Here is a 26,141-nt window from a genome sequence, read left to right as displayed (position 1 = left end):
TCATTTGATTTGAGGTCTTTTGTCATATTTTTAGATCTCTATTTTTCCTGACATGCCTGACCACAGTCTTATTTCTGGTATCAGTGATGCTAGTCAAAAAAACACTCCATTTCCTGTCTGACTGAAAACTTCCGAAAGTTGATTGAACACACTCTCTACACGACTTTCATTAAAGATAGTGCAGCTATTATTACCACTCCTGCAATCTCTCCACCTGTATATTGGAGTCGGAATAGTCTCGCACCTTAAATAAGATTACACCTTGAAATGAAAATAAATGTACAATAAATTACACACTCTGCCTGACTTTAAATGAAGTGTGCTCTAGGTGGTGAAAGTCAAGTCACACTTTATTATGACACTTTGGTTTCTTAAGACTTTTATATATGACTTTGAGGAAGTCCCTGCTTCCCTTTTGTAGACGCCTCGCTGCAATCTTGGGGACACATCTAGATTTTTTCGAAAATGCCACAAATTGCCACATTACTTATGGATGAAGGGGAAAGAGAGAGAGAGAGATGGAGAATATGTGTTGGTTTTAATGAGGTGACCTCCCTGTGCGTACTTCTCCCTGTTGAAGCTGGCTGGTGTGTTGGAACCGCGGTGCGTGACAGGTCAGTCTATTACTGTACTTCTAAAAGCACACTCCTGCTCAGAGGTTCCCTGTTGAGACTAAAATGAACCTGCCGTCCAGAGAGGAGTGTGAGGGGTGGGACCAGGCGCAAGTAGCCTTCTTTATGTGCAAGGTGAGTACAAGAAAATGTAGGAGACAAAAAAGGCACTATCAGAAAACCAATGAATGGAGATGGACCTATTTTCAGTTCAGTAGTTCATTCTAGCTAATGTGGATCATGATTACTCTCATATTTGATTGTTTTCATGCACACTGTACATAATACAGCTCAAGGCATGGCGTAGGATGACAGAAAGACAAGTATTATGGAATTATATTCAGTTTAACTGAGTAATTAAATGTAAATGTCAGGACAGGAAGGTAAATCAATATGTGCTTACTGCCCTCAGAACAACATGCAAGAATGTGCTGCCACCGTAAGCAGACTGAAAATTAATGGACACAGGCTTCTGGTGAGTTACTGCCTCACATTGTTTGCTTCTTTCACCTGAGTTTTACCCCAAAAATGCTTGCTCTGTCCCTCTCACAGTTACATAATCTACTAATCCGTTCAGGATCATATCTGGGTTGTGGTTGTGCTCAGTTTGTTATTCTAATTACATCAAAATGGACAAATCCTCCCGAGCAATTATTATTATGATTATGGCATTAAAAACAGCAGAATGATTATATTTCCTCCGGCTATTTGTGTCTGTTTCGCTAAAAAAAATAAAAAATAAACAACTATAAAACTTCAAATCCAGTTTACAATGCCAAACATTTATATCATCCTCATTATTTTTTTTAAGGCAAATGTGTGTGCAGGAGTTTGTTTTCCTTGTTAAGATACAGCTGAATCTTATTTCTTGAATAAATTGAAAAATAAACTTTTACTATGCATCGTAAATTAGACTGCAGCTCTACAGATTTCCAACGGTGAAAAACAGTTAACAGTTTATAGGATCTGAAACATGACTAGTATGTAAACTCACTCGCTTGTATTACTTCCCACACTCTTTCGGTGTGCAATCAGTGGCCCTCCTAATATGGAAGTGAATACACGCGTTGCAACTTCTGCTTTCCCCCTTATTGCTTTGTCTCCATCATCCACGTTGCTGTGTGTACTCTCTCTGAGGGCCTTCCGACGCTTCTGAGACGCACACTGACACAATGAATGCAGGTGGAAACCGTCTCTGTGTCAGTGGGAGAGAGTAAGAACTGTGAAATGAGACTCAGGGATAATAAAGCTGTGATCCCTACTTATTTAAGTAAGTATCATTAAATCTGCTTTAGTCAGGAGGGTGAAAACTCTCTAACGAGGATTTTATGCCGTGAAATAACTGAAGCATGGGTTTATAATTTCCTAATATTTTGTATTTTCAGGATTTTAATAATACCTCAGTAATACTTCTTGGCTTGCGTGTAGAGGCGTCTATTCATATGCGTCTTTTTAGGGGCCACTTAAAAACACTTCCTGCCACACTAACAAATGAGAGCATCAATCTACTCTCGTATTCATTATTCACTGACCCTGAGCTGATTCCATTTTAGGTGGGATATTGCATCATGGAAATGTTTCTCCTATATCTCACAGGCTTATCTCCCCCAAAATATGCTCACTGTGGATTTTTATGAGTCAGAATGATTAATGTTTCAGAGCAGAGGCTTTGATGTGCAAGTTACCAGTGCAGATCTGAAAAATACATATACATACACTATGTGTATTGATTGATGGATCCCATAGCTACAAACCCAGCCAGCACACCCAGGCTCTATTAAGCTCAGGTAAACCCACATGCTCCTATTGAACGAGAATATCTCACCAAGGCTGCACATCTGGCAACATGCACCTTTCATTTACGCAGCTTCAAGGCTGCAGAGTCGAACATTCACATTCACGATGAGTGTGCATAGTTGTGTGAAATTTTGTTTGCTGTATTTAACATTTAGTCTCACTAGCGGCTTGGCTTTAAGGCAGTATCAGAGAATTGGTCCACCACATTGAAACTGAAATATCTCAACAATTATTGGATGATCCCCAAAGGATGAATGCTACTGAACCTGACGATGTGGTCATCTGGCACCACCATGAGGTCGACATGTTCAGAGTGAAATACATCAAACAACTATTGGGTGGTTTTTTGTAGTGCAATTTGCCACAGATATTTAAGGTCCATTGAGGATAAATTCTAATGACGTTGGTGATTTCATCCATTGGCCTTAATATTTTCACTCAATAACACAGACATAATTGAGGCCACCTTTTTTTCTGTGGTTATCCACACTATTGCTGCAGATCTACATTAGTCTGTTGGTCCATCACTGACTGAAATATCTCAACAACAACAACTGGATGGTTGCCATGAAATCCTGTGTAGATATTCATGGTTCCCAGTGGATAAAGCCTATCCCTTATGCCTGATTTTCCAACATTTACCTGGACCAGGACTTTTGTGCAGACGTTCATGATTTCCCAATGAAGGACTTTGGCGATCCCTTGATAAATGTTAGTATGTACAGAGTCTAAACTAAGATGTTAAACCTGGTGAATATTACCAATTAATCATCAGCGCATTAGCATTGTCATTATGAGCATGATAGCATGCTGAAGTTAATTGGCGTAATTGGCGTAATCTTGGCACCAGGGGCGTAGGTTTGATTTGAGCTTTGGTAGGGACCACTCAAGTGCCCACATGGCGCGAGCTGAAAAACTTTTCAGCACTAATTTGCGTGCATTCTGTTTTCAGCTACAGATCAGATGATCTTGATCACTGTTTCTTTAATCAGCTTCCCGAACTGATGCATTTGGCCTACAGATGATATAGTCAGACTCATATATGCTTCACACATTAATCTCACCTGTAACCCTGATGCATCTCCAGACTCCTGCCTCTCCCGATCTTTCCTTTCTGCTGCTTTGGCAAAAAAAGTGTTGAATGTCCATTTTGCCCTCCACTCACCACCTATCATAAAAGGGAAATGATTGACAATATCAAACTACTTGCAGACAGAAACACTCTTTTCCATGTAGCCTACAGCCTATTCTGTGTAGCCTATGTAATATGAACATAATTACGTTGGCCTAGTTATTCTGCAGTCACAGACATCAATTGAATTGCATAGACAAACCAGACATCTACTAGACACAATTCAGTGGGTGAGTGAACCTAGGCATTGCTTAAATCTTACCTAGGAGTTTGCAACAGTTATTTATAACGTTACATACCAAAACTGATTTATTACTAGCTAAAGACAACTGTTATGGCAACATGACAGCACCTTATCTCTGCCTCAGCAAACGTTACGAGCCCTATTAGCTAATAGCTAGCTACAGTAGCTAGTGCTAGCTTTCTGACTAGCTGCACCACCGGCTAGCAACGTTACAGTGTACATAGGCATTTAGGACGCAAACTAAACTATCAGCATACAACTCTATACAGAAAAGTAATAGTCGTTCAACATTGTATGCCTTGTTCTCAATAACTTAAGTCTTACTTGCTGCCTAATCAAAATCCTCGCTGTTGCCGATCGATTGTGCGTTGACTCTGAGCTGACAGCCTGTCAGTGACAAGCACGCTGGTCGAGTACTGATGCCAAGCGAGGGAGGGAGGGAAAGTAGGCTGTTGATTGGATAGCTTGCTGAACGCAGCTGTCAACCAGGCCAGGGAAGGTTTCGCAAGTTTTGAATGGTAATTCTTAAACAGTGATTTTGCAAAGTAGGCTACAGTTTTCACTCAGCATTATTTTTGGTAGGGACAATTCGTGTTTCCGTGGCTTTGGTATGTCCATAGCGTCCATACCTAAAACTACGCCTATGCTTGGCACTGAATGTGGTGTAATGGAGACAAACTAAAGGTCCAGTGTGTCGTGTTGGATGTAGGAGTGTGTAATAGCAGAAATGGTATATAACAATCACAGCTGTGTTTTCTAGGGCTGTAGTCAACCAGAGAAAATCTTGGTCGACTAAAGTCGCACATAATCATCAACTAATTGATTAGTTGTGGTAAAAAAAATATATTTTTTTTTTTTTACTTCTGCGGTGGTGTGTCTGTGTCACTCTGCAGTTACACCTCCAAAACACTAGTCAGTGGTGGAGGGCTGTGTTAAGCGCTGTAAAGTTTAGATCAAATCAAACGTTATTTATAGTTGAATCAAAGCACACATTAAATATGGCTTAATAGAGACAATTTCAAACACAAGTACGCAAATTGGCTTCACTATAAATCGCAGAACTGACAGACAAACACTTGTCTTTATCTGGACACATTTCCCCCACCAATACAACATGCTAACGTTATTAGCACAAGTCTATGGCATTTTACATTGTATAGATTAGCCTAGTGGCTGGCGATCTTTTCCTCTTCTCATATAAAACCAGGGACAACAGCAACACTTAACAAAGATAACGGCACACAGTTTGGCTTCATTACAACTCACAACATTCACCGACAAAACAACTGTCTTATACTAAACACGTTTTCCAAGCAAATAGAACATGCTAACATTATTAGCGCCAGCCTATGGCATTTTACATTGTATAAATTAGCCTAGCAGAGATTTCCTCTGTTCATATGACGCCAGGATAAATCCCGAAGTATAAATCCCTGAAGGATAAAACACACAAGACTTAAAATGCTATTTTAGTGGAGACTTTACTGTCTCCACAATTTATTGTTTCTTATCTGTGAAATACAAGTAAATACAAGCTTTGTTTCCACTGAGGGAAATGGTTTCAGTATACAGAAACTGACAGGAGGTCTGTGTCACTGTGACGCTGAGCCTGAGGGTGGGCGAGTCCAACTTTCTGTGTTTTCACAGGTAGCCTGTCCCCCCACTGCAGGAAATAATGGATTAATCCTGGAAAGCTATTGATATAGCACTTTTCTCCTTATGAAAGTAACACGGTGATTATTCGACTAATGAGAACTGGAGAGCATAGCGACCAAATAATCGACTAGTTGACCAGGAGACTACAGCCCTAGTGTTTTCATTAGTTTATAATCACTTGGCAATGAGAATCCAGAATCGAATTGTGTTTTCGTTACCTTAGAATGAGCCATTTATGTATGAACGAAGCTCTCCAACAGAATACGCCATGTTGTTCTACAGTAGCCCAGAATGGATAAATGAAACACTGACCCCAGAAGATAGGTGGAAGACCAGGGGGAAGAATGTTGAGGGGACCTGAATTTGCATAAATTTGAACCATGTGGTGACATAAAGAAAATTGATCTGATGTTAGCAAGGCTATCTTGCCAACTTGAATCCTTTGCTTAATTAAATAAAATTCAGCTTGACTTGATTTATTAGTAGTTTCCCTGGTATATTGTTAAATGAAAGATGAAGTTGAAATCTGCTATTGCTGGGGAGGGGGTGGGGAACATGATTTTTTTTGTTTGTTTGTTTTGTTTACTGAAGGGCAGCATAACAGAAAATATGTGAGAACATTGCTGATCGATTACCTTAACAGTACTGTAAAGAGAGCGCCTTCTGCAAACAAAGAGTGATTTGTCTCTTTGTCCTTGTGTGTCCTTGTACCTTGTCTCTACGACACACTTCACCCTGTGTGTGTGTCAGGCAGATCAGTGTTAATATTTAATCTGCCATCTGCATCAAAGATTTTTGTTTTGACATCTTGAGTTCTAAAATGTCATTACTGTAAAGGCATTAGTCAGTTTCAGAAATGTTTTATCTCAGTGTTCCTCTTGATGAAGTGACTTTCAGTAGGTGGCACTCTTTATCTCTTCAGTTATGAGTGTTGTGGTAAGTATCCAGTTCCTCTTTTATTTTTCACAAACAGCCTGCTGTTGCCTCTGGCAGAGAAATGTCACTTCCTGTTGCAGGAGGATTTTACAACGGCAACTGTAAGCTTTGATGCGTTAGTGTAGGTTGAATCACGGTCATGTTATGAATTAGAGTAAAACAAATCAGATCTTTACTCACATGCATATTTACAAGTGTTTTTTTTATGTGTGTGTTTTGCTAGCAGTAAGCTTATTTGAGCTTTACTGTGCAGAATGATGGGATGTGCAGAGGGCTTTTACATTATCTGAAAGGTGACAGTTTGTCTGTGGTCACCTTAAATCAGAGTTTAAGACATGTAAGCACAAGCAGTATTTTCACAACTAGTGGCCAATCATCATGGTCCAGTGTGCAGCTTACATAATTGTGGTGTGGAAACCTAAGAGACATCTTGTAACTGAATCTTTCTGAAGAACCCGAACAGACACAAACTGTTATTCTATGGAAGATATTTCCATATGTCTTCGGAAATTAACTTTCAACCTATGTAGGGCAGCAGTATGCCTCCGCTGCTATCAGTCTACCAGAAATGCAGCAGGAAATGAAGGATAAGTCTTTATGTTAAGTTCTGTTTGACTCATCAGTAACTCAGCATGTGTCTAAGGGCAGAGAGGGCATGTATCGTGGGCTCTGAATGTCATCCAGCAAGTGTGCTGCTGCTGCTGCTGCTGCTGCTGAGCATTGCCTTTGGCTTAGTTTGCATATTCATATGATGCTTATACAGTAGATGGAGCAAAGGTCACAAAAATCCTCAAGTAAATAAGCTCAAGTTAGTATAGGCAATGCAGAGCTAAACTGCTATCATAAGACAACAACAGGCTCTGCCTCGAATGCACCTTCTTTGCAGTCCACCTACAACATCTCTTCATTTAGTGGCGAGAATGAGCAGTGAAAAAAACAACAGTCTAATTCTGTCTGAGTAGTGGGTGGCTGTATACTACAGCGCGGATGGGAATGACAGTCAGCCAGCGCAGCGTAGATAAAGGTATTCTCCATCTTTTTGATGACATGTTCGCTCACACAGGTAGACAGGTTAAAAGAGATATGTAGCAGATCAAAAGAACTGTCAGCCTCTATCTTTGTGACAGCGCCTGTGTGTGGCTGCTGCATGTCACACTCAAAGTAAAGGACGGCCTATGCACACATATTTGGCAAATATATCACATGATTGCTTTGTTTTGGGTATCAAACATCTACAATGGCATGCTGAAATACAAGTGAAGTGTGCTTTGTGAAGTGTATGTAGGCTGTAGTTAAAAAAAGTGAGAGCAAATATAATTTTCAGATGAGATTATGTGTTTATGTCGTCGAGCTGTAGCTTCACTAAATCTAATTTGAATTTTGACACAGTCCCTTTGTAATGGATAACAGACAAAACAGAGCAATGTCTTTAAGAATTCAAGGAGGAAAAACACCTTAAACCAGAATGAGCTTGCTCCGCTTGTGATTTTTGGAACGTTTAGTTTAGATTTGTGAACATGTGGAAAGTCTCACACCTAACGACAGTCATGAGACTCTGCACAGCTGCTGTGAAAGAACCGAAGCTAATTTTGTGGGCATGTAGCTGCAAAGCTGTTCTCTCTATCGTGAAATGAAACTCATTTCAAAGGAAAGCATTAACAAATGATACCGCTTCACGTGCTGTGCTGCCATTCCCACACGACAGACAGCCGCATGTGAACAGAAACAAACAGTGGTCATGCATGAGATTTCACACTGTGTGTACTTTCCAGGTTATGTGCTTTAAACTGTGGCTCACTGCAAAGACCTCTTTGAACCTCAAGCCCACAGGTGTATCTACTGAGAATATGCAAATTTTTGGCATAATGATTATGATTGAAAGCTGCTATGTGGAGAATTTTGATATATAATTATAGTATCTTTATGTATATGTATGTATATATATATATATATATATGTACATGTATATGTAGAAGGCATCATTCTAGACAAAAGAAACAACCCTGGCAGTCTATGTCTATCCCAAATGTCTTTTTAGCCATACTAGTGAAACCTCTAGGTATGGCAATGTTGGCCTGTCAATTCGTTGGTCCACCACTTCAGTCCAGACTGGCAGAACTTAGCAATTATTGCATGGATTGACATGAAATTTTGCACATAGATTCATAGTGCCAACATATCCTCATAAACGGCTTGTATGATAACCTACGTAAATGCACACTCAGTGGTTTGTATGATATTGTACGAATAAGCGCCCAACAAATGACGTTATGTACGTAACTTAAAGGTACCGAGGTTAGGTTCATACATGTTCAAACATGGCGAAACATTTTAAAGTACTGTGTTTTGTGACTCATACACCTCCCAAACCTGCTTGATGGCCACGTCTTTCTTAAGTCCTGTCAGCGCATCAGTCACGAGATTGCAGCCTTTACAAGTACGTGGGTCATGCATGAATTACTGGCACATGATAACATGGGATATGTACCCACCTTACATAGGAAAACATATGATCAATGCATGAGAACATGCTGATAGTGCCCAAAGGATGAAACCTAATGAATTTGGTGAGATGCTTACTCTTTGTCGAGCACCAGCAGCTGGTCAAATTTGTAATCTGTCCAGTACATTGGTTTTGAAATTTCCTCAAACCTGTTACCAGTAGTCTCATCTGTACTTTGTGTTAACTGATTAACAAATGTTAGCATGTTGACATACAAGATGGTGAACATGATAAAAATTATACTTGCTAAGGACAGTGGCCAGCCAAGGGGTGGCCATGGGGGGGCCACTGCCTCACTGATAAAATTGCTAGCCCCCCCACTAGCAGGGATGGGTACCGAACCCTGGTATTGAACGAGCCCCGGTGCTACATTCTTCAAGACCGCAGTATTGATAAGCTCTGACCTTAACAGTTCTACTATCGGTACTGGAGCAGTCGCATTTTTGTTTTTGGTTTTTTTGGTTTTTTTGCAAGATAAACCTTATCTTGCACATTTATCTCACCAACTCCGTCAATTAACCGTCATTGTATCATAATTTTCGCTATTCTCCATGAAGATGAGAGAACTGTCTCACTCAACCTGGCTGCCTGCTGTGTGTGAGTGGAGAGCAGGGGGCGGGGCTGTTGTTACAATGACACACACACACACACACACGCACACACACAGCTCGTAGCTTACCTTTAGATAGATAACGATGGCGGAGAGAGTCAAACAGTCAAAAGTGTATGTATTCCTGTTAAATACGGCGGCCATAGTGCTCCGCGGCGCAAGATAACGGCTTACCGGCGATGGAGAAGCCCAGCTCCAGGTCCAGTATTTTCCTCTTTGTTGATGTCATGACCGTCCAGAAGTACCTGAACAGCCGAGCCGTGGCGGCACACAGGTATGTGGCGTGTCAGAGGAGAAACAAGCCGTTCACATTTCTCTTTGTGGCAGGTAACAGTCCACAAACCTCAGCACACTTTAGGGACTGTTCTTAACTTATGGAGGGACTGTTCTTTACTTGTCAGGGGAGGAGGGTGGCTGGTTGATTTTTATTTTATTTATTTATTTTATTTTGATCCCCCCATGTTCATCACTTATTGATGCTGTTTTTGAAGTATGAATACGTCAATAAGTAATTTATTCCTTTGAAATATCATTGATGTATTATAGAAAAGTGATTTATTTTTTTTATAAATGACAAAAGGCACATCTGCCTCATTTTTGCTGTGGCATTGTGATACTACTCAGAACTGTGATACTGTTACTGGTATCGTACCGTGGGTCCCAATTTTGGTACCATGACAAAACTATTATGTATTTTACATTTCAAGTTGTAAAAAGTAAAATGTTTTGTTAAAAAACTATTTTGTTGCATAATGAGAATTTAGAAAATAAAGCAATTTATGTTCTTCATTTGTTTTTTTCTTCCTCAAAAAGTATCGATAAGAGTACCGTTAAAATACCGGATCGATAAGCAGTACCGATAAGAGTAGTAGTACCGTTAAAATCTTAACAATACCCATCCCTACCCACTAGCCCACCCCCCAGTGTAAATGATCAAAAAATACTCTGAGGCCTCTGTGTGGTGTTTTTGAAATTGAGAAGGCTTATTCCTAGTGAATGTTTTGTTCTTTATAATCAATGTACTCCTTCATATTAAACCTGTACATTTGTTTTTTTAAGGAAAAGGACAACCAGCCTATAAATCATTGAATCTCCTAACACATGTAAGCAACCTGGTCTCACTCCGAAGTTGTCAAAATCTGGTGCTTCGGCAGTGATCTCTAGCGTCAGACCCAGGCGAAAAAAGCTGTCCTTTCACGTCGGCATGATACACAACCAGTGACCGTAATAGTTTAACCGCGACCGGTGGTGTCAGGGGGAAACACAGCGGGACAACAACAAAAAAATCCAAGAAGCACACATGGGAGGTTGGATGCATGGGTCCAACAAACACTGACTTTCACCTGCCACACTGGTGTTGCCAAACCATGTGCTTCTGTTGCCTAAAACCAACCACGTGTGTGTTGGAAAAACGTAACCATGTGTGTTTGCTGTTGAAGATAAAAAAAAAAAGTCAATCTGCGGTGTTGCACTGACACTGCATGTATTTTGAAAGAGACTGTGTGTAAACAATATATTTCCTGTGAAAAAGGAGGTGTATCTTGAAAACAGACAATACATGTAACAGGCAGAACTTGCCACAGCGTTCTGGAACGTCAGCAACCGACACACTCAGGGTACCTTGCACGACGTATCTGGATGTGGAAAGTCCATGACCAGACGTCAATATGTGACGAGGTCGGAGTGACAATGTGTTGATACAAGTGCTGGAGAGTTAATACTTACATGTAACTACAGTAGTTAAATTACCAAATAATATAATTGTAATCAGTTACAGTTACTGAGATAAAGATTGTAATTAAATTACAGTAACTAATCAAAATGTTGATTATAGTGTATTATTTTCTATAAAAAAGATTATATGCAGAATATAACATTCATTCTGTTGCTTTGCATCTTTTTGCCATGCAGGAATGTGATCATTTGGCACAGACTATATATCTAGACATTGTTTAACATTATTGCCCAATTTAAAACCTTTTTTAGGGAAGTAATGAAAACTAATCAAATGTAGTGAGTTACATTACTTTGATGAAGTAATGAAAATAATTACATACTTACTACATTTTTAACAGTAACCTAATACATTTCAAAAGTAGCCTTCCCAACACTGAAAGCTGACTGTATACTGTCTATGATAATTAGTAACATTAGCTGTAAAATGGAAAAACCGAAGTGTATCAATAGGCAATTTCTTACAACTAGCCCATATACACCAACAGCATCATATAATTCCTGATATTCAGTTATGGCTTTTGGTTTCAGTCTGCCAGCCCAAGATTTACATTAAAAAGATAAAATAAAATAAAATGTTTTATTTATAAGTGCCTTTCAAGTCACTCAAGGACACTTTACAAAACCAGATAAGACAGTCAGCACATAATAAAAGACAACATCAGACAATATAATACTAACAAAGTACGACAACAATATTGAAATGCATATACAGATAAAGCAATGTATTAATGCTACGTTATGAAACACCAGGAAAAGCTGTTCTATGGTGGCTTTAAAGGAAATAGGGATTAAAATATTGAAAGCGCCCAGTACAGTGAATCACTCATTCAAATAATCTTCAGCTCCAAAACTGGCACGCACACGCACTGCTATGAACACAAAGCACGTCACTGCAAGCAAGAATTCAAGCTTGAGAAAGAGTGGACCACAGAGACAGTAGCTGTCTGTTCATACATGCTAATTGGACTGTATGTACGTTATAAAAACGTGTAAAAACTTAAGATGTCATTGAGTGCTGCTTTGTGTGAGAGTTCGCGGTCTGTAGTACAAAGGAAAGACGCTGCAGCTTGTAGAGCTGTTGTGTCTCATTTGAACAAGCACAGACACTCCTATAAATAATTCAATGTGGGAGCAGTGTCTGAGTATCCACTGGGGCGGACTATTTGATATTTTATTCGGTGTCAAAAGGCTAAGTCTGATTTTATACCGATATTCTCCTGTAAGCCAGTGGGATGATCAAGTGTGTATCCGTGAGGCCAAGGTTCAGTTCTTTGAAGGAGGTAAAGCCTTTCATATTAAGTGATCTCACTCTCTGATTTACAAATGATTAAATCACAAGCTCTGCTTAAAGGGCTTTCACAATACTATGGGCTCGTTCCAAGAGGCAACACATCCTTTTGTTGCACCTACGTTCCCATATTCACACACTGCAGTCATGTGAGCTGCATTATCAAACCATAAACAGCCTTGAAAAAAGACTATATAATCAACTGTAGGCATCTTAACAGAACATCATTACACTTGTTTCACAGGAGACTGCAGATAAAGGGCCGCCCATGCATTATTCATATCTAAATTAACTGGCCATATTAGACTCATACCTCTTGCTTTGGCTTCTTATCACAAGCCTCTCTCTATTTGTTCATTTGACACCTTACAAACTTAAAATACCCCAACTTTTACAAACATTTGTTGTCATGGATCTTCATTACATTACAACAAATATAAAACAGAGAGGAGACAGAGCAAGTAACGACCCGGAGCAATGAATTATGAATGAAGAGGAGAATACATAATTTAGCGGGATTTTGTTGCATATTTTATGGTAATCATTTCCTTTCATTTGCGAATCACAATTGCCTCCATGCAAAGCCGACGTTAAATGCAACAGAAAATCCCAGTGCAGCGGGCAGCCGGGTAAACTTTTTAAATGCTTGATTTGTGAAATTGTGTAATTTGGTGGTGGGGTGTTTTTGGTTAGAGGAGCAGGTTCTTCACTTGAAGGTCGGCAGTTTGAATACACAAAAGGGAAACTAGGCAACAGCACACAAAGCACATATTTTTATCTATGATTTATTTATTTATTTACTTATTTTGCATTGTGTTGTCACTGTGTGTCCTTCATGAATGAACAAAACAATACTGACAATTATAAGATTTGCTTTTATGTGTTAATCTAGGCGTTTATGTAATGTTTGTTACCATATGTGACCCTGCAGCTCCCAGTAAAGTGGTTTCTCTTCCTCTTTGGTTTAGTGTAAAAATAACATGAGGGTTACATTAGAAAGACAAACCTTGCTGATGGAGTGGCCCTTAGTGAGGTGCTGCCATCTCCTGTTAGCTAAGAGGTGATGCATGACCACAGATGTATCTGTGTTGCAGCCTTAACACAATGACATGTGTATTTAGTGAAGGTGACTCACACGTATTATCACCTCTGAACTCTGTAAGCTCAAAATGTTCTCAAACTTGTCATCATGTGCTTACAGTAGATTTATGTGACGCTTTTCACAGAACCTGTCTGACAGTGACGTGAACAAGTTTAGTCTCATCCACCAACCGTAAGTAACACCTTTATGCTGCTGTCATCACACACCCCAATCACACCTTCCCTTCTTTTCACCACCTCCCTGCTTCTCTTATCTCCTTTTTTTAAATGTTGTCCCGACAGTAACACATTTCAGGAACACTGAAGCTATTCACAAAATGTAGACTACTCTTCAAATCCATTGGGATGCTCTGTCTGTTCTTCTTAGTATTCTTAGCATCTAGTAATGAATTCCAAGTGACAGGATGCTGGAGGTTATGAGTTATCAGTAGAGTATATAAAACTCACATACTTAAAAAGAAATGAAATGAAATTACAGTGTGTTAAATATGAGTCTGTGTGCCAATTGTATTATATTTTATTTGATTGGGATGATGCAGTTAATCATGCGTAGCAATTATAGCAATTGCTATTTTTTAACTATTGTTCCTTGTTGGGCTTTTACATATACGCCTAAAATGTGCCTGAAAATATACAGTTTTAAACATCAAAAAACCACAATACATGGGTATGTGTGCGTGTGTGTGTGTGCATGCATGCATGTGTGCGTGCGTGCGTGCGTGCGTGCGTGCGTGAGCTGCCTGCCTGACTGCACCTGCATATTTGTCTGCATGTTGTTTGTTCTTGTTTGCAAGGTATGTTCCTGTTCATGTATCTGTGTGTGTGTGTGTGTGTGTGTGTGTGTGTGTGTGTGTGTGTGTGTGTGTGTGTGTGTGGCTCACAAAAACATGTTAGATCATATTTATGATGAAGTGAAACCAGTTAGTCAAACTAAAACTGCATTTGCAGTAATTGATATATATATATATATAAAAAAAAAATGTAAAATAAGATGATGCATCTTTGTGTTTAAAAATGTGCCATTGCTGCTAAAATAAAAATAAAAATGAAAACTTTACTGACACAAAAAAAAGAAAAAAAAAATTCTGTTTATGGTGAAATACGAGCTAAAATCAAGTGCAAACTTCATTTTATTTTTTAAGTTTGCATAACCCGTTCCCTGCTGATTAAATAGAATAATTACACTGTGATATTGTCAGTGCAGGGCTCCCACACTTTTCTCTTTTAGTTCCTGTTTTTCAGTGGTTCATCATGCACTTTTTGAACCAGGAAGTAACATGTTACTGCTGTTGCATGAAGAGGATCCTCTTTGACAATGTAGAAAATGCATGTTTAAAAAACACACACAGGATCTGGAGTCATTGATACACATATCACAGCTACAGAACAGACTTCAAATGTTACTTAATAGCACAATATTTTTCAGTATCTCATCAAAGGTTTTGCCTCTGATTCTGAAGATTAAACAGTGAAGCTCTAAATAGTGGGAGAACTAGAGAACACTTAGTGAGGTGACAGGAATTAAAATTTCCCATAAGCACATAAGTGTCCCCAGTGGTTTTATACAAGTTTCTGTCTCAGCGGCTCCAGAAGAAATGGTGACTAAAGGCTGTCTTCTCATCATGAATCATACACAGCGCGGTGCTTAAAATCCAAAACTGTCTCCTTAATTCCAAACGGTCATTTCTCCTGCTCTGCTGTGGTCGACTAGAACAGACATTTACTTAGCAAAAATCCCCGTGATGACCACAGACACACAGACACACACACACACACACACAGTGTAATGGATCAACAGGAAAGCCCGCCCACTCACTTTTGACTTGTCCTCCCATAAATAGAATACAGGATTACAATACTGAACTTTCCGTCACACACTATATTTAACTTTTCACCTGATTTAAAGCTAAAAGCAACGATGGGTAAACATGCACCCACTTTACACTTACGCCGTCCAAAATGTGTCACTTAAAAACTGTATTTGTGAAAAGGGTGTCCAAAGGTGACACCACTTATGAAATGTCTCTTGTGGTAAAGTTCTTTGCAGATGATGGAAATGTTGAGAAACTGAAGTCAGCAGAGACTTTAAACTGTTCCAAAACATACCCCCCATTAACTCGAAAGCCTCATCTGATGATCTCACTCAGGTGGTGTATATACTATATAGTTATTAGCAGCAGTTCAAATGGCAAGAGCTGGATGGAAGTGGAACTGAAAAGAGTCTAGAGAGATATGATGCAAGAGGTTTGCTCACTGAAATCTGTTGTTGAGTATGTGTGAGACGGGGAGTGGAAACGAGAAGTGATTTTTCCTACAGAGGCTGGTTAGCATGAATTCCCTCCCCTCTGTGACATAGTGGTGATTTTTGGCCAAACACCGGTGTTCATTTACACTTCTGCCAACAATGTGGCAGCATGTATTTAATGTATGCGAGGAATGAGGCCTGAAAATGTAAACTCTTGGATCAAACATGAATCTGGATACGTTAGGTAAACTCGCTGCTCCTGCTACAGCAAAGATTCGGTAAGAAGATCGGGTTTTTGATATTTTGCTTCCAACATTGCTTTTTGTTCATGCTTTTTAATGTATAGAAAACTATGTACATATTCGGCACTTTGGACAAAAACAAAACTACAAACTTCTTATATTTGTTGCAACATAGTGTCAGTAAAAGCATCGTGATACAACTGTTAACTTTTCTCTGGAAGCAGCAAAAGGGTTAGAACTCGTCTGCATTTATTATTACATAAATAAAAACGTTTTGAATGACAAAGCCAAATTATGTGTTTTCCAGGCAGCTTCAGAAGATTGTTCAAGACATCAAGAAAAATGACGGCGGCTTACTGAACAAACTAAGACGGTCAGTTTCTAAAATTTCAAAATCTTCACTGCACTTTTTAAGGTACTGCACAATAATATTATGGATGGAAAAAGGACAAATTTATCAGTGTTACTGTAGATGTATTGTTAAGTAGGAGATAAATGTCTGAGAAGTCTGACTGGGGTAAAAGTCGTGTGGTCTGTGTATGCATCATTGGAGAATGTCAATTCCTCTTTCACAACCGTTGGAATAAGAGTAAGACCAAGACACCAAAAATAACTTTAACAGATGGCTGTTTCAATTTCCTTTCCTGAAATGAGTCCCCTTAAGGCACATAAGGATAGACACTGTAATGACACATGCATCACGGATTACTCTCGTCTTGACTGGTTAATACACACAGCAGTCTGCTAACTGCCTTTATGTAAATATCTGAGGTTTTACAATTTTACAGCACAGGTGTCTGCTGAGACGTAAGTATGCAGGTGGAATGTCTCTTGCACTAAGACAAAGCGTCATTACTCAAACAATCCAACATTAATAATTTAAATCAATTATTATTAATAGCGAGTGGATGAGTTCACACTGTCACATCACTGTTAAATCATTCATTGCCAGCTACTGATGTCAATATCTCTCTATGTGGCAGGCTGAAAAGCAAACCACTTCCAAAAGTACCTGCAAGAGATTACAGAGGTAAGTACTGAGTCATTATCACTGCAACACAACAAGATCCACACATGGGGTACAATACAAACTGTTATTGGCAGAGGTGGGGCCGAGAGTGTTTTGCACATCACAAGTAAGTCTCAAGTCTTAGCATTCAAGTCTCGAGGCAAGTTGCAAGTCAAGACTGACAAGTCCCAAGTCCTAATCTTTGAGCTTGAGTCCTAAACAATGCATGCTTTTAGTCTTCCCGAGTCCTAATGCATGTTTCATCAAACGTAATGCCATATTAACACATTCTCAATCTGACCTCGTCACATATTGACATTTTAATCATGGACTTTCCACGTCCACATACGATGCAAGGTATCCTGGGTGCGTTGGTTGTTGATGTTCTGGGACACTTTTTCAAGTTCTTTTCTTTCAAGATGCACTTCCATTTTCACAGGAAATTTAACGTTTACATAAAGTCTATTTCAAAATAAATGCGCTATGTTGGTACAACACCGCAAATTGACTTTTTTTTCCCTCAACAACAAACACACATGGTTGAGTTTAGGCAACAAATGCACATGGTTAGGTTTATGCAACAAAAATGTGGTTAGGTTTAGGAAAAAAGAACAGGGTTTGGCTTTACAATCTTACGGGATGCGAACACCACTCTCTCGTATGAAAGCTGGTGTTTGTTGGACCTATCCAACACGCCTCCCGCCCACCTCTCTCAGTCTTTTGATGCCTTAACTTTCATCCTTGTCTCCCCCATGTTTTCCCCTGAAGTCACTGCCCAAGTGCCAGATTTCGGTGACATCGGAGTGAGACTCTACCAGCAGACCAGTAATATAGTAAATTTAAAAAAAAATTCTGAATGCTGTTTAAAATTTCCATTATTTGTTAGGACGAGTTTGAGGGAATTTTCAATCCACATGTGATTTTCGACCCACATGTTTTACAGGCCACATTTCTTTTTCTTTTCTTGTTTTCTTGTTGTTGTTGTTGTTTTGTTTTTTTTTATGAACACGGCAAAGTTTTTGTACATGAACAAAATGATCTTTGGTATAAATATTCCAGCTCAGGCTGTGTAACGTAACATCACTTCTTCATAGTTCTCTCCTGCAACTTGATTGGATGCTGTCAGATTGGTTCAAACAAGTGGATCTGGAAAATTAAGTGTCAACTTCTCAGGAATGAATAGTATTAATGTTGTTTGATTCAGGAAATAAAGGGAAATTAATTGATTCGTTTCCTTATCAAAAGTTCCAAGTCTGATTTGATTCATCAAGCCAAGTCTAAAGTCATCGACTTTGTGACTCGTGTCTGACTTGAGTTCAACCACTGGTCAGTAAATCAGTATGATGCTGAAAAAGAAGATAGATACCCATTTTTATGTATGTCTGCCTTATAACAGTGCTCAGTATGTGCATTGAAAGAATCACTGGTCACTGTAATCATGCAGCTTTGCCAACTCAAGTGTTTATTCTTTGTGTTACTACCTCACCATGAAGCTCAACGAGGAAACAATGTAGGAAACAAAGTGAACATGTGGTAATAAAAGAGGAGGAACTTCAGAGAAAACCCACTACATCTGGCTACCTTAGCGTGATGAATCCTCTTATTACCTTGAGTTGATCTTGGGAGGTATTTTGCATAGAGGACTGTGGATTTTGTCTCCTTTTGCTTACAGTGGAATAGAGTTACTGAAATCTTTTAACATCCACTATGGACAGAAGGAAGTATTAGACTGACCTATAACATATGGGCATATGAGCATTGTTCTCAGACAGACTTGATAAACTGGAGGGGAAAAGGAGTGCAGACAAGTTTGGATTTTTAGAACCCAATAGGAGGAGTGTGATAATGTCTCTCCTCCCACAGATAATATCACATTTTACTAATGTAGATGATTGTGGCCAGCATATTCACACTTCACAGTGTTTAATGTATAATTGTGGTTGGCTGATTTCTTTGGTCTTATCCAAACCCACCAGGATGGAGTGTTTTTAATGCTAACAAATCAGTTGTATCCACTGATCTTATACACTGCTCTGGTAAATATGGTTCACTAATAAAAGTACAAAAGTATCATCAGCTAAATAAACTTAAAGGACCAAAGGTAAAATAGTAGGTAGTAGTAGTGGGCAGAATAGTATTATATTGTAATACAGACAAGCTTGGGCTTAAATCACACATTTGATGACTTTAAACATGACAAAATTTTAAAAAGACTTGCAACTCGACTTGAACTTTAACACTAATGACTCGTGACTTCACTTGAACATGAGCCTTTTAACTTTAAAATACTTGATACCTTCTTCCAACCCCAAAAATTAAATGTATGTTATTTAAAAAATATGCTACGAATCATTTCATTTCTCTTTATTATCTGAATCTACTAATGTTAAACTCTGTATTCCCAACAAGTCCACACTTAATTCCCCAGATGATCTACTTTGTTTGAACCAATCTGACATCATCCAATCAGGCTGCAACAGAGAACCATAAGGGAACTAATTTTACTGAGCATCAGTTGGACAAAAACGATACATACAAATTGACTGCATACAAAAACAGCGCTGTTAAAAATTGCAGATGGAGATGCAACAAATTCCAACTTTGTTAAACAGTTGTTGCACAAGTTGCACAAAGAAGAGTAAGTCGAGGGTCATATCGACAGTAACTTTTTAACAAGCTTGTTTTAACAAATAAATACAAATTTTAAAAAGCATGCATGATTTTTGCAAATGTGATATATTATTACTTTATTGTTAAATTGGCATTAAATTTGTTGACGAGCCCATTGGACTCAACATTGAAAGTTTAATACTCGGTACTTGCCTGTCTTGACTTGTGACTTAACTCAGGACTTGCAAATATAATGGCTCGGTCCCAACTCTATATATAATCTGTGTATGTATCACAGGTATATTATAACTAATGTAATAAAATCTCACAGTTGGTCAAGATAGAGTTCATTTAAACTTCTTTATAAATTCTTGGGTAGTTTAATCGATTTTTATAAATCATATTTTATAAGCTGATCATAGGTTTTAATGCAAAATCTTAATCTGCAAAACAAACTAGGATCTACAGTGGTCAGATCAATTTAACTGAGTAAAAAAGAAAAAGTTTAGTTCTTTTTAAAATGTAGTGGATTAGGTTTATTAGTATTGCATATTATTGAAATACTCAAGAATTACAAGTACAAGTAATTAAGTAATGTAAATGTACTTAGTTACTTTCTACCCCTAGATTTTAAGATTTTAAGCTTATTTCAGTCATCATGTAGATGATATTGTATATTGACATCATTCTGCCTGAGCTAATCACTCTGTCATGGGAGTAGGTTTGGGGGACATGTCCCCCTCAATAATTAGAAAATGAGCAGCTGTGATAAGAACGTGAACAATTTTTGGGACAAAATTCAAGACATTTCCACTATAAAAAGCCCAAACTGTTGCATAAAAATTCACCAGAATGCAGGTAATTTTGGGTTTGACGCTCAAAATCTCCCAGGGGAGGACCCCAAAATCCCCATTTCATATAATCCTCCCCACCCACAATGTTGAAACGAAACCTACGCTCTTGCTGTGTGAGCTAATCACCATTTGCAAGTTTTATATCAGTGTGTTTTGTTCCTAACACCTCAAAATCAGATGTGTTACTGAACTAAACTTGACTGTACCAGAAGTTATTTATACCCTGACAATTAGCACTTACACATCATGTATCATTTTACATTTGCCTTCTCTACTCAGCCTATGACATTTCATCACAGAACTTAACTCCAGCCTAATTGAAACTTTCATGTTCACGCAAGGCCAGAATGTATGGAAACACTGCAACCAAGCTGCGGAAACAAGTCGATACCACTGCACCTGTTTCCAGATGTTGTTTTTGAGAAACACGCTGTGCTTAATTATGTGAAGCTTCTGTTCATACTGCATTGTTAAAAACAGCAATTAGGTCACATGTTGGGAGATTATTTTATAGTCCAAGATGTGAGGAGTCACGCTCTGCTGCTTCCTCAACAGAGACAGAGTAGGCTTGGTTCTAAAATTAGAAACTGTGCTCTGACACCTGCTCCAATGAAATTAATGCTAGTATTTTCTGTTTTTGTAGTGAGCTGGGTTTAATAAAATCCACAACTGAAATGTTTGCTTTTACATATTGTGGACCCATCTCAAGCTCATTTCCCCTCTTTGTTCTGAAATCCCCTGACATTTCTGTGTTTACAGATGACAGGGAGGATGATGAACTGTCTGAACCTGATTACGTAAGTTGGAAAATATGTTAATTATAAGTGATTGAAATTGTTGTTTTTTGGCTGATATTTGTTTGAAACAGTAAAAATACTGTGTTCCCAGGATAATGACATGTATGAGGATCCACGTGAGGACCATGATGACAGCTACGAGCCGCCTCCCAGCCACAAAGTCTTCACCACGACTCAGTCAGCTTCCTTCCAAAGGGGGGAGTATCTTGGTCAGTAGTCATCTGACATGAAGGAGTGTTTATAGCTGCACTTTTTTGGGCTAAAAATTGACTGTGCATTAATTTTATTACCATCATCATTATTTCTCCTGATGATGAAATGCCAAACTCCTTTTCACACACAGTTTCTATATCTGCAATAGCTTCCCCTTTGCAGTCATCACTCTCTTCCAGCTGGAGCTGCATGGGTCTATTTAGCTTCTTCACACTGTGGAGCCAAAGCCACAATACACAGAGGGCTTCAGAACGCCGCTTTATGCAAATGCTGATGTCCTGTTTCTGCTTCTGCTTCTCCTTTCCAGACAACTGCCGTAACCGGCCCAGCCGGCCACCCAGAAAGCCCCTCCGCCCAGACAAAGCCTCCAAAGAATTGCCCCCTGAACCCACCCAACTGGGGAGCGATGAAGTAAAGCAAATTTCCCTTCCTCGCACTCACATAAATACTGTACTGCAGGCCTGTGTCATGTGGATACTTGCACAAACATTATTGTGTCTTAGAGAATTTCACCATATCCTGTGTATTGGTAAATACCCTCCAAAGAGTGTGGACAACTGATGTAGCTCCTTTTCACAATGTGGTGTTTCACAGGAAGACTACATCAATCCAGACTGTGGTAATGACGATGACAACTATGTAGAACCTGCAGAGCCCCCACCTTCCAGTAAGATACACATCAGAATGGAGAAGAGACAAACTCTGTGATTAGAATATGTGGAAAAACAGTGATCTGAAAGGACTACTATTGTAAAGATTTAATAATAATAATAAGGCCATGCCTCTCCTTAGATTCTATGATGCATGGTGGGAACAGAGCAGCAAGGGACCTCCCCATGTTGCCCACACCTTTACCAGAGCGTCCATCTAGTCCTGGTAAGTACAACAGTAACAATGTTTTACCTCAACACTATTTCACAAGTGGTCAGCCACTAGAATTATTGGTCGCTGTACTCATCACAACTCTCTTACAATCGAACTGTGTTGAATTCACAACCTGAGAATACTTGTAACACAATGATATAGTGCACGATATAACCGGGTGATACAGTACCACTTCTGGTATGACTGCATTTAATAAGTTGCTCATTTGTCGCTGCCCACTGTACCAAGTATCACCAAGCACAATGATGTCATGGAGGTTAAACAAAGACATGAATGTGATTATTTGAAGGAAATGCATTGTCACTAGCTTTGAAAAAATACTTTTTTTCTGAAAAGTTTGTGAAAAGCTGACATTTTGGAAACATGTGGATAGGGGGGATGTATATTTTTAGCTGCGACCAGCAGCTCTTAAGTAAGTCTGTTGGTCGGTCGGTACACAAAAATTTCCCCACCCTGTGGCGACCACAGTTTTTGCCTTAGGAGGCTGAAATTTGACATGAAAGCCAAGTGTGTGTTTGTGTTCATGCCATAGGAGTGGCCTATGTAAAAAGGCACATAACTTCCAAGTAGATTCACAGACTTGTCCAAGATTTTGTGGAAAGATTGGTCATGAGCCAAAGGACAGCTGACAACTGTTCATGCCGATTAGCAAAAAAGGGCAACGCATGGCTGCATGCACGTACATGGTCACACCTATTGCAAATTTGTGCTTCTTCTTAAATAACAAACACATTAAGTCAGATTTCCAACTCAGAAAGTTGGAAAAACACCACCAACACCAACCTCAAAATCTAAGATGGCTGCTCTGCGCATCAGCAGTAATGAAAGCTGGAGTACTATAGTGTTCATGGACACTTCTATTTGTGTCTCATTAAAACAGTCATTCAGACAGTAGGTTATCTGTGGACATATTTCTAAGTTGTTTCTATGCACCAAGTACAGCATAATATTTTGTTATCAACTGGTATTGATAACATTGGCTAACCTGTGTAGAACTGGTATTGTTAACATCTTGGTTTTTCAACTTGCTGTACTGCAATACAGTAAACTGCAGTGTGACATCATCTCTGGCTACGAGCTCCGATTTCCATGGTAAATGGAATGCAGAAGAAGGCTCCGCAGTGCTTTGAGCTTAATGCTAATGTTAGCATGCTAACATGCTCACAATGACCATGCTACAATGCTGGTGTTTAACAGGTATAACATTAATGTTTACATTGTTAACCAGCTTAGGTTTGTGTTTTTTTAGCATGTTAACATAGCACTGAACACAACGTACAGCTGGTGTCATTAGTTTTACAGGTGTTTGATCATAAACCAAAGTATTGGGCGAATAAAAACTTCTGACCTGATGATGGCCTTAAGTGAAAAAATAAGGAATCGCCAAAATTATTTCAATTAATTCGGAGGGAGGTATGAAGACGTGTACCAAACTGAATGATAAGAAATAAAATATTCATTGAATATGTGACATTTCACTCAAACCCACTAATGTCAACTCCATGGTGACACTAGAGGGATCAACAAGGACATTAAGATACATCATAGTCGAAGTATTAATATCAGTACAAAACAGAGTAGTAGTATTTCATTGGATTCCTAGAAAAACAAAATAGGTTTAATCTCTCTTTACAGCCATGTTGCTCAGGTAACAAAACACTAAAACATAAAAGGAGGCCTCCATTATGTTTATTGAATGAACAGCTTATTGGCCAATGCACGAGAATACTTTGTAAATACAACACAATGAGAGACAGTCAAAAGCAGTTAGTCCAAACACAAAAGCATGCCCAGGGGCAGGCACTGCTGCATGCTGAAGACATGTTGGGCGTAATGAAAACAATGTGATCCAGCAACAAAACAAGGTTTTAGTGGCTTTACAGTGTGTCTAATTTTGGCTCTGGTTGTTTTTCAGACTTTTATGAAGTGCCTGACAAAGAGGTAGGCTTTTATGTAACAGCAATTACAAGTATTTTTTTTAAAGTACATTTACATGTGGAATTCATTGTGGTTTCATTTTATGGCATCTTTACAGGGAAACTCATTATCTCTTCCAGCAAGCAGAACAGTGTGAGTCTTTCTTGACTTTTGTCTATTCATGTAACTGTACAGACATGCAATATAAAATGACAGTATTGTGAAAATAATTTTGACTACAGTCTGAGATTAATCATTTCCTTTCAGATCCCGTCCAATCCCTACAATGCAGTCACATTCATTACCACCAAAGCCCAGCCCCAGGTACGATTCACACTGACAACATTCAAAGCAGCTACACCATAAAGAGCAGCTCTCTCTGTCTGGTTACTCTCCTACCATTACACTAATAATGGGTTGTGTTTCTTTTTCAGATTGAATATGGGGAGATCTCCTACTGCTGTAAGTGATGACAAATGTGTTGAATTTCATTCACAAAATGCATTTTACAAATATTTGATGTATGATGCACAGTTAGGAGGATAGTAGTCTCATGCAGCTACACCTTTCTCCATAGCATTGTACGTGTCAGGGCTAAAGAAAGGTCTGGAAGCACCCATTATCATTCTGCTAGAGAGGAAAAACTGCTCTGGCTTGTTTGTATTTCTTTCAACCAATCATAATCATCTTGGAGGCACTAAGCCAGGGATGTAGTGACAGTGCCCTCGCAGAATTCATTTTTAAATGAAAAAAAAAAAAAAAAACCAGTAAAAGACGTTATATCGACTTTGTGATTTGACTTTTAATGATAAAAACAGACAAACATAACATGACAATCAGTGCTGTGGAGATGAAACCCAACTGTACTTAAGTTCTGAAGGTGCTCACTGGACTCATTAAAACCACAGTCGATTTGTTAGCCACGTTATCACAGAAGCATGTCATCGGCATATGCCGCTGCCAAGGTAAAAATAAATCGAAGGGCATGTCAACAAGTTGTTTTATTCGTTGTAGATCTTTACAGCAATTCACAGAAACAGCAAAGCATCCATTTTTTTGTCAAATTTTCTGCCATTTTCTGTGTCTTAGTTGTTAGGTCAGAGGTTGCTGTTGTTGTTGTTTCCAGTAGTAAAGTGGATTCTGAAAACAGGCAGGTAGGGCAGGAAATTGCTGGCCTAAATAGCTGGCCCATGGCAGGTTTATAGCCACAGCCTACATCCAATGAGTCAGACTAGGAGGACACTGACTTAATGGTATTGTAATTTTCCAGGTCCAGGAGCCGACCGACGACGATGAATATGAAGTCTGTGATCCAAGTGATAGTGAGTATACGATCAAACAGTAAATTAATTGTTTTCCACTTCATTTTTTATAAATAAAGACTGCCATCACAAATCATTCTGGTGTGCTACGCCATCTAGAGGTTGGGCAGTGGAAAGAGAAAAATATATTTCCTCATAGTAAACAGCAGTGGAAGAAGTACTCAGATTCTTTACTTAAGTAAAAGTAGAAATACTGCAATGTGAAAATAGTCCACTGCAAGAAAAAGTTCTGAATTCAAAATGTTACCTAAGTAAACAAAGAGAAGTATTATCAGCAAAATGTGACGAAGAATCAAAAGTAAAAGTACACATGATTTTATTTTATTTTATTTTTTTATTTAATTTCATTTATTTTATTTTTATAGAATATTATATTATTCCGTTTTTATCACCAACAAACAAAACATGTATGAACATTTTAATGTTGTAGTC

At 38.8% G+C, this 26,141-nt stretch overlaps 1 protein-coding gene across 4 annotated transcripts in view; it reads left to right on the top strand.

Annotated features, from left to right (window-relative positions):
• The first annotated feature begins 446 nt into the window (after nucleotides 1-446).
• blnk (B cell linker) overlaps nucleotides 447-26,141 on the top strand; it is a 32,275-nt gene continuing 6,580 nt past the window's right edge. The window contains exons 1-15 of one of the 4 annotated variants that reach the window (XM_049600465.1): nucleotides 447-746; nucleotides 1,024-1,086; nucleotides 13,741-13,787; nucleotides 16,410-16,475; nucleotides 17,086-17,132; nucleotides 21,335-21,372; nucleotides 21,464-21,581; nucleotides 21,893-21,996; nucleotides 22,180-22,252; nucleotides 22,378-22,461; nucleotides 24,386-24,411; nucleotides 24,506-24,540; nucleotides 24,655-24,711; nucleotides 24,822-24,849; nucleotides 25,658-25,709. In XM_049600465.1, the coding sequence (XP_049456422.1) occupies nucleotides 678-746; nucleotides 1,024-1,086; nucleotides 13,741-13,787; nucleotides 16,410-16,475; nucleotides 17,086-17,132; nucleotides 21,335-21,372; nucleotides 21,464-21,581; nucleotides 21,893-21,996; nucleotides 22,180-22,252; nucleotides 22,378-22,461; nucleotides 24,386-24,411; nucleotides 24,506-24,540; nucleotides 24,655-24,711; nucleotides 24,822-24,849; nucleotides 25,658-25,709 (907 nt within the window). In that variant the 5' untranslated portion in view covers nucleotides 447-677. Of the gene's footprint in view, nucleotides 747-904; nucleotides 935-1,023; nucleotides 1,087-13,740; nucleotides 13,788-15,983; nucleotides 16,139-16,409; nucleotides 16,476-17,085; nucleotides 17,133-21,334; nucleotides 21,373-21,463; nucleotides 21,582-21,892; nucleotides 21,997-22,179; nucleotides 22,253-22,377; nucleotides 22,462-24,385; nucleotides 24,412-24,505; nucleotides 24,541-24,654; nucleotides 24,712-24,821; nucleotides 24,850-25,657; nucleotides 25,710-26,141 lie in introns of those variants that run through there. The other 3 variants (XM_049600467.1, XM_049600466.1, XM_049600468.1) reach the window with 3 other exon arrangements.

This window comes from Epinephelus fuscoguttatus, linkage group LG16, assembly GCF_011397635.1.
Source record: "Epinephelus fuscoguttatus linkage group LG16, E.fuscoguttatus.final_Chr_v1".
NCBI lineage: Eukaryota > Metazoa > Chordata > Actinopteri > Perciformes > Serranidae > Epinephelus > Epinephelus fuscoguttatus.
This window is presented reverse-complemented; position numbering and strand designations above follow the sequence as displayed.